A 9,064-nucleotide genomic window follows, 5' to 3' on the forward strand; every position below is an offset into this window, starting at 1 on the left:
GGTAAACGGTGTTTCCGTGTGCGGCTCTGGCTCGCCAGAGCAGCGATGTCACGCTGGCCACGTGACCCGGAAGTGTCTGCGGACAGCACCGGCTCCCGGCCTATAGAGTGAGATGAGCGCACAACCCTAGAGTCTGGCAAGACTGGCCCGTACGGGCAGGGGTACCTTTACCTTTACCTTTATGATGTTATAGTTTATAATTATTTTATTTCTGACTATCGGTCGAATAAAGGAAATTGAATTGCTGAATCGCATACTACTGCCAGGGCCCCATTGAATCCACCCAACCCAAATAACTACAAAGGTGACCATAGCTTCACTTGCTAGCCTTTCCCCACACTTTCTCTTTTGGCCCCATTCAGCGGTGACAAGGAGCACAAACAATAGTCACTGTCTGCTTCCTGCTGAGTGGTGGTGACAGCAGTTGGTTCTTCATTTCTCTTTCTACTACCTGCCACTACCACACTGGGTCCAGGGGAAGTGGATGGGTAGATGAGTGAACAGCATCTCATTGCCACCAGGCCGGGTAAAGAGGAATGAAGCCGAAACAGAGCTGGAAGTAGCAGTGGTGATAAGAAAGAGAAGCAGCTACCAGGGGCAGGCTTTGGTAATGTTTGGTAATATGGCGCCCTGTGTGAGGCCAAGACTTGGTGCCCCACACTGGGCTCAATTGCGGATCTTGTCAATTTTGTGCCTCCTTGGCTTGGTCCTAGGTGGCGAGAGAAAGGGATCCTAAGCAAGTCAGGATGGAAACAGACTGATTCATACATTCCTAGTTAAGTAGGCTGATAGGCTGATTCCTAGTTAAGTAGGCACAAGAGGAATTGCGTGGCGAGTTCCCTCCCCCCCCCAGTGGAAATAAAGACACATGACACAGATATTTAAGGTTAATGGGCTAAATATGGCCACAACTTTATTGGTTATAGGTGATGAGCGGTATTGGCTTAGGCATTGGTCCTAACCGACTATCCGGCTTCAGCCTGTTTGCTTGAAGTCCGGGAAGGGTTAACCACCAGTAGGGGGAGTCCTGCTGATGCACGTCAACTAGGAACTCCCCCGGGGTCACCTCTTGGGGGCATGCCTTAGGCCCTCGCCTCCTTTGGACAGGGCCACGCCCCATGGAATCCTTTATCGGACTACCCTTCAATATGCGGGGAAGGTGGTGGCGCTTCCCCCCTTCCATCTACATAACAATACCAATACCAATGCCTAACCGCCAATACCAAGGAAGTTGTGACGATTTGCTACGAGGTAGGCGGAAAACCAAGTGGCTGGTGCCAATTTGCCAAGTGGAAAAATTCCGACCAGGGCCCTTAACGGCGACCAACCGGGGTCCATAGCAAGGTGAAAGACGAAAAAACCTTAAAGGGCGGGAGGGTGGGAAACAGGAACAGCTGATAGGCGGGAAAAGAGGGAGATCCCAGGCCGCGCCTGCGTTAAATGGAGGAGGCCACACACCCCAGGGAGGGTGAAGCCCGCAACCCCACCTCCTTCTACATCGGAAGTGGCTTTCTTGTACATTGGCAGAGACTTTCCAGCCATCTTGCTTTCAGCAGTGATTCCTTTGTGTTCTCTCTCTTAGCATCTCTTGATTTCTAGCTTTTTCTCCATCTCTGGAATACCTCAACAACTCCTTAACACCAACTCTGCTTTCACCTGCTTCGCATATGCACACACTCCCTTCTTAAACTCCTGACCAATCAGAAGGGCAGCAGAACTTCGTCAAGTTTCTAGTTTCACTTTTCCCATTGGATTGTCATTCCCTGGGCTGGCCTGCTGTGCCACCTCTTGGAACTTCTTGGCAAGAAGTTCAGAAAGTAGCCATTTTTCATCTAAGAGCCAACCACAAAACAGCTGAACAGTTTCATTCCTTAACAAAGGCTAATGGTGTATTACATCACTTCTAGGCAGTCCACTATCATTATTATTATTTGTTCCTCTTCTTGCGTGTTGAGTTCCACAGTGCCACCCCCCAAATAATTACACACTTCACACGTCAATTTTTGTTTAAGGTTATTGGCATAATTTTTGGCCACAACTTTATTCAAATACAAAAAATCGTGAGTGGTTGCTTAGGCATTGGTTATGACTATCTGTCCTGGCCCTCAAGGACAGAGCTGGCCCTTCCGGACTCCACCGGAAGCCAGCGTGGGAAACACGTATTGGATGAGAAGGGAGACCGGGAAACAGGCCCTCACTTCTCACCCACATGTTCCGGTGGGGCTTGCACGGCCCAAGTCCGGCTCCACGGACAAGGACGAAAGAATGGCAAGCCCCTGGATTCCTTTAACGGAATTCCCTTTCCGCATCATTTGGAGGGGTAGGCACTTACCCCTCCAAGCACCAATTAACCAATGCCTAACCGCCAACCTTACAAGTTGTGACGATTTGCTACGTAGTAGGCAAAAACCAAATGGCACCAGCCAATCAGCCAGATGGCAAAATTCCTACTAGGCCCCCGCACCAAGGCGGACGACCCCATGACAGGCAATAGCAAGGTCAAGCGAGCAAAACAAAAAACCACCCTATAAAAGGGCGGGAGGGCGGGTGATCCGATGCAAAAAACGGCCAAGAGGACGTCCCTACGTCTGGCCCTTCTATTTATAGCTTCTGACTCCTCCTCCAAATTGGAAACAATCAATACTCCCCAGCAACCCAATTAACCCTAAAGGCCAGGGTTGCAGATTAAATTTGCCTAGTCATGGCAGGGTGGCCTGTTCCCCAACCGCAACACGTGCTCTCTGTTAAGGAGAACACGCCTTGCGTGTTGAGTTCCACAGTGCCACCCCCCAAATAATTACACACTTCACACGTCAATTTTTGTTTAAGGTTATTGGCATAATTTTTGGCCACAACTTTATTCAAATACAAAAAATCGTGAGTGGTTGCTTAGGCATTGGTTATGACTATCTGTCCTGGCCCTCAAGGACAGAGCTGGCCCTTCCGGACTCCACCGGAAGCCAGCGTGGGAAACACGTATTGGATGAGAAGGGAGACCGGGAAACAGGCCCTCACTTCTCACCCACATGTTCCGGTGGGGCTTGCACGGCCCAAGTCCGGCTCCACGGACAAGGACGAAAGAATGGCAAGCCCCTGGATTCCTTTAACGGAATTCCCTTTCCGCATCATTTGGAGGGGTAGGCACTTACCCCTCCAAGCACCAATTAACCAATGCCTAACCGCCATGGAGCCTCCAGCTCCCCGCCAAACCACTCACAGCCCCAACCAAGACCTCAGCTTGGCAGCCACCGCACCTAACCAAGCCTCATTCCCTGAAGCAGAAAGGTGCACACCATCATCTCGGAAAAAGGATGGCATCTTAAAAAGAATCGCGGGGTGAGAAATAACCTCTCCACCCAGCTCCGCAATCCGGTGCGTCACAGCAGAATTGACGCGCTTCCTGGCCCTTTCAGTGGCGACTGGGCAATGACTGCCCCTCCACACGCATCTTTGCAAAAGCTGAGACCAAAATATCTTAGTTGAAGGCACCATTGCCTGCAATGTCCCCAGGTCCGTCCAAATTGCAGCACGCAGGGAAAAGCAGCCCATATCAACCAGGTCATTCTCTCCCAGCTGTATTACAATAGCCGACGGCGGCTCCTCCCGAAGCAACTGGCTCCGAATCCGCGGCAGGAGCTCCGACCAACGCATTCCTCGTCTGGATAGCCAGGACAGCTGCACATGCGGAGGAAGGCCAAGACCTGGACCCACACCAACCTGACGTGCTGCGATACCGGCCCAATGGACGATGCTGTGCCCCACCATCCACACTCGGACAGGCACCGGACCTGATATAACATAACAAAACAGAGTAAACCAGGTTAGCGAACATATCCTCTGAAAGCATTCGATTTCCAACGTCCCAAATCCTTTATCCTGGCGGCTGACAATCCCCAGTGAGCTGCCGTCGTGGCAGCCCCAATCCTAAATGAATGGGGGGCAAAATCCCCAGCTGAGCCCCCACAAGCCAGTATTGCTTTACGCATCACTTTGGTGAATTGCTGTCTCGACAGTGGCAACCCATCCTCATGCCTGAGCAGAGGCCCATCCCCCTGGGTGCGCACCTCCAGGTATTTTCCAACATCTTTTACAGGGCAAGGGCCTGCAACCCCCGTAGCCGGGAGACGAATCAGAGCACCCCTACCCCTCTGATCAGTCTTAGAATGCCGGACTGTGATCCTCAATTCGGTGGGGGATAACTGCACGTCTTGGAGGAAAAGACCCCAAGAACGACCATCCCTATGATCCTCCACCACCATTTCGCCCACTCTTAAAGCTCCAAAAAAGGCAATGGAGAAGGCAGCCGAGAATAGGCGAGCCTCATACCTAGACCAACACACCACCCGCAGCTTTTTTCGCATATTGCTCAGCATGTCAAAAGATATGGGGCGCCTTTTCACTGGACGGGGAGGACACAGCCTACCCCAACCTTCAAGGGCCTTGCGAACAATGAACTTTGCGCAAGGATCCTTATCAAAAAATATTTTACAGAAAAATGCAATGGCAGCTGCTTGCATCCTAATCGTCTTAGCTGCTCGCCCCAAATGAAATAAGTGTGCCAGATATTCTAACACCTGCGAAGAAGTGGGTGGGGCCCCCCGCATTACGCTGGCAGACTGGCGCATAAATGTTAGAAAATTGTCCCAGACTTTTGTATAGGAACGCAAGGTGGATGGGGAAACCGATGCCGCTACTCCCTGCAAAACTAATTGTTGCCAAGGTTCCAGAGATGATCCGGGAAATATTCCGGAAGTATCCGTGCCTCTGGAACCAGGAGTCTGAACCGCTCCATCTGAAAACGGGACAGAGCATCAGCAATTTCGTTAGAGACCCCAGGAATGAAACGTGCAGAAAAAACTATATTACAACGCAAACAGTGCAGCACGAAATCACGCAACAGGGCCGACACCCGCGGAGAACGTGACGACAGCTTGGCCAGCACCGTCACCACCGCCTGATTGTCAGTCCAGAAGCAGACACGACGGTTCCTGAACTCCTCGACCCACAAATGCACTGCCACTGCAATGGGAAAAAACTCGAGAAAAGTTAGGTCCCGCGTAATCTCGCCTCCCCTCCACTCAGACGGCCAACGTTTTGCGCACCAGCGGCCCTTCCAATAAAGACCAAAACCTAGGGAACCAGCAGCATCAGAATGAACCTGGAAGTCATTATGCAAGTTCAGCGTATCTTGCCATAACGACACTCCGTTGAATTCCTCCAGGAATTCCAACCACATGGAAAGATCGGCCCTCACTTCGCTAGAAAGGCGCACACGATGATGTGGAGCCTTCAAGCCTGAAGTGAGTCGAGCTAAGCGAGAACAGAAAGGGCGCCCAGGAGCCACCACTCTGCAAGCGAAATTCAGGTGTCCTAACAGCGACTGGAGTTGCTTAAGAGACACTTTCTTCGAAGGGAGCAATTCTTCTATAATCTTTCTCAAGGCCACTAGCTTGTCAACCGGCAAGCTAGAGGTTTGAGCAACCGTATCCAACAGGATACCCAGGTAAGTAAGCCGAGTGGAAGGACCCTCGGTCTTGTCAGCAGCAAGCGGAACCCCAAGTTCCTGCGTGATATCAGCAAACGCCTGCAGTAGCAACAAGCAGTCGCCCGTATCACCAGCCGCGGCCAATAAAAAATCATCCAAATAATGGGTGACTCCGCCCCTTCCTGTCTTAGACTTAAGGGCCCATTCCAAAAAAGTGCTAAAAGATTCAAAAGCTGCACATGCAATTGAACATCCCATAGGCATAGCTTTGTCGAAATAATAGCTGCCCTCATACTTAAAACCTAGCAACCAAAAATCCTCCGGGTGAATTGGCAAAAGGCGAAAAGCCGATTCGATGTCGCATTTTGCCAATAAAGCAGCATGTCCAAATTTCCGAATCATCTTGATCGCCTGATCAAGAGAAGCGTACTTTACGGAACACAGCTCCGGAGGAATAACATCATTGACTGATGTACCCTTGGGATGTGACAAATTATGGATTAATCGAAATTCACCAGGAGCCTTTTTTGGCACGATACCCAATGGGGATACATGCAAATTATGGAAGGGGGGGTCGCTAAAAGGACCAGCCATGCGCTGCATGGTCACCTCTTTTTCTATCTTCTTGCGAGCAACCTGAGGTAGCTCGCGAACTGATTTTTGGTTAGTAGGATTACGTGCCACGGGAGACATGGCTACAGGAATCCGAAAACCAAACGAAAACCCATCACTCAAATAACGTGCAGCCTCCCTATTGGGATAGTATTGCAACCAGCATTGTAGGACTGGCAGCCGAACAGGCGTACAAGCCAAGGAAGTTAACACATTATTTTCCTGTTCCCGGGGTTGAAGCGGAGGGGGTTGCTTTGGGGGTTTGTTGAGAACCCCCTTTTCCTCCGCGAAAGGGCCGCCTGCCAGTATAACAGGAAGAAGCAGGGTGCAAACCGTTGCACCTATCACACATGTGAGCAAATTTGCACCCCTGGCGCTGGCAAGAACCCTTATTAAAATCCCAGCATGTTAGGCGACGTGCGGTTTTAAAGGCCCCTGGCCTCATTCTCTGCTGTTCTGGCGCCTTTTTATCAATGAGCGGAGCCACATAAGTGGTCCACACATCAAGATCTTTACGATCCCATCGGGCCGAGGGAATCTTAGCCGCCCTACGCCTGAAATTCTCATCATATTTGATCGCAGCTTTTTCACCAGCTTTGGTGAAAGCAGAGCGAACAATAGATAAGTAAACTAACAAATGAAGCGATCTCCGCGGATAAGCCGCCATGACCACTCCAGCAAAGACTTGGAAACAATCGAGCCAGCGTTCGAAAGTCCTGTCCGCACTGGACACACCAGTGCGTTTCCTTGAAGAGCTCACCCTCTCCTGGTCCTCCGAAGGAGGGGTCAACTTAAATATCTCAACGTAACGGCCATTTAAAATCCTAGCTCGCAACTTAGTTGACAGATGTGAACCTGGAATGACGTCCCTGGCGGAATTGGTAGAGACCTTAACGTCGGGAACCAAAACGCCATCCTTACATTCCTGTACTGCCCCATACCTTGCCCGGTGCGTGTTAGCCCCACGTTGCCAAGCCCACCTCGGGAGCCCTGAGGCCGCTTCCCCAAAGCCCCAGTAAAGCTCGATAGAACTATCCGCCTCACCGTCAGAACTAGAGGAAGACGTACCGGTATAAGAGGACGACGAGTCGTCCCTCCTCCGCTTTTGCATGCCTCCGCGAAGATCTCTTGCGGCGACGCTTTCCGCCTGATGATCTCCTAGAAGGCACTGGCAAGCTGTCTTCAATAGAGGACCCGGAGTCAGGATCCTGCCGTGAAGGACCTGGGGCAGCATAAGAAGAAGATGCTTCGCCCCTCCTCTGCTTGGCACGCTTCGGTGAAGACCGCCTGCCGCGACGTTTACCGCCCGAGGACTCCCTGGCCGGAACTGGTCGACTGTCTTCAATGGACGACTCAGAATCATGGCTCAGCTGTGATGTACCTGGAGCTGAATGAGGAGAAACAACAAGTGAGATACCGGAAACTGAGGCCACCTCATCCGAAGGCTGAGTGAGCACAGCACGGCGGGTGGAAGCTGCCAAAGGGGTTTTCCCCCCCGCGGCCCTCCCAGAGGAACGGCGTGGTCTCCGGGAACGGCCACGAGAAGCCGGTAAGTCACAGGGATGTGCTATCTGGGAATCAATAATCAGACCCCCAGGTGATGAGCCATCTCTCTCCTCTTCACTAGACGACGGTGACGCTGGGGATGGCGCCACTACTGGACGCGGACGCCTTCTAGACGCGGAAGGCTGAGCAGAACACTGTTGAAGGAAACCATCCAAGTCGGCTGCGAAGCGAGATAAGGCCACCGGATTGCCTGCCATACTGTCCACCACAGATTGCACCCGTCCCACCGGTTGACTTGGGGTGGGAGAACGAAGCGCCTGTGATGGACCTCTAATAGGCCGTTTCGCACCAGAGGCTGGGCCAGGATGGGCGGCGACCTTCTTAGGAGCCATACCTGCTGTTAAGAATTAAATGAAAATTTATTATTGCCGGAGTCAGGCGTCACTAGTGTCCACGGATGAAGAAATTAAAGTAAAGGTTAACACACCAATGCTAATAATAAAAGCAATAAATGTAACCGAAACAATTGCTCAAATAAAAGGGGCAACCTTTAAAAGGCGGCCTATGCCACCTATCTATCTATCTATCTATCTATCTATCTATCTATCAACTATCGAACTCTAACTAACCTTATTATTTTTAATTCTTTATTATTTAATTATCTATCGGCAATAAAAGGCCAAAGCCGTGCACTTCCTCTGTATAACCAGCAGGGGGCTCCCAACAGCTCACTTGGAAAATTGTGCAACTCAGCACTGAGCCACCAGGGGGAGCCCAAGCGAATGGCCCAGCTGCATTAACTCTGCTTGGCCACAAGGGGGAGCAAGACGAGACAAGGCCCCCACCGCGAGGAATTCACTTCTCGCGGTGGTGCGACGATGAGGGAGGCAAAATGGCGGGCCCGATCCCGGACCTCCGCTCTTGGTCCGAAGGAAGCGGCCCCGCCAATTTCAGCAGGGGGGGAAAAACCGGGCGAACAAGGAGGCCCGCCCCCCCGACGCAGCCGCCGGATCTGGAGCACCGCCGCCGGAGCTAGCCGCCCCAAGATCTTTGGGCCGCTCGCGCTCAGGCGCTGCTCGCGCCGCGCGGTCCAGCGGTGGGCAAAAAAGGTCCACCCGACGCGGCGCTCCAAGGACCACCCCGGGGAAGGAATCCCCTTCCCGCGCGGCGGATGCCGCCGCAGCCCCGGCAGCGAAACCGTGAAAACGGGGAGCGTCCTTCAAAGCACACCGAAGCGGCAAAGTAAGGTAAGTTGAAAAAAGAAAAAGAAAAAAAAAAGAAAACACGGGGGGGGAGAGAAGGGAGGGTGGGCCGCTAGCCCCAGCGGGCGACCGTGAGGCCTCGTCCACTCACCCCGGGCTCCAACCGCCGTCCCCGAAGCCCAAGGCCCTGCGCCGGACCGAGACCGACTAGCGGGGTGGTGTGAGAGCTGGCCTTCGAAACTCCGGCCCCCGACGGCAG

The 9,064-nt window shown here is 52.3% G+C and overlaps 2 protein-coding genes across 2 annotated transcripts; both read right to left on the reverse strand.

Annotated features, from left to right (window-relative positions):
- Positions 1-2,799: 2,799 nt before the first annotated feature.
- LOC144327714 (uncharacterized) lies at positions 2,800-4,259 on the reverse strand. The gene is made up of 2 exons (XM_077928109.1): positions 4,145-4,259; positions 2,800-3,788 (listed from the first exon to the last, which is right to left on the reverse strand). Exons 1-2 carry the CDS (start codon positions 4,257-4,259, stop codon positions 3,214-3,216), a joined length of 690 nt encoding a protein of 229 aa, XP_077784235.1. The 3' UTR covers positions 2,800-3,213.
- Positions 4,260-6,304: 2,045 nt separating this feature from the next.
- Positions 6,305-7,995, reverse strand: LOC144327715 (uncharacterized). Its single transcript, XM_077928110.1, is given in 2 exon segments — positions 6,305-7,202; positions 7,204-7,995. Coding segments are annotated over 2 exon segments (1,683 nt in total). The 3' UTR covers positions 6,305-6,311.
- Between the last annotated feature and the right edge of the window lie 1,069 nt (positions 7,996-9,064).

This window comes from Podarcis muralis, chromosome 5 (genome assembly GCF_964188315.1).
Source record: "Podarcis muralis chromosome 5, rPodMur119.hap1.1, whole genome shotgun sequence".
NCBI classification, from domain to species: Eukaryota; Metazoa; Chordata; class Lepidosauria; order Squamata; family Lacertidae; genus Podarcis; species Podarcis muralis.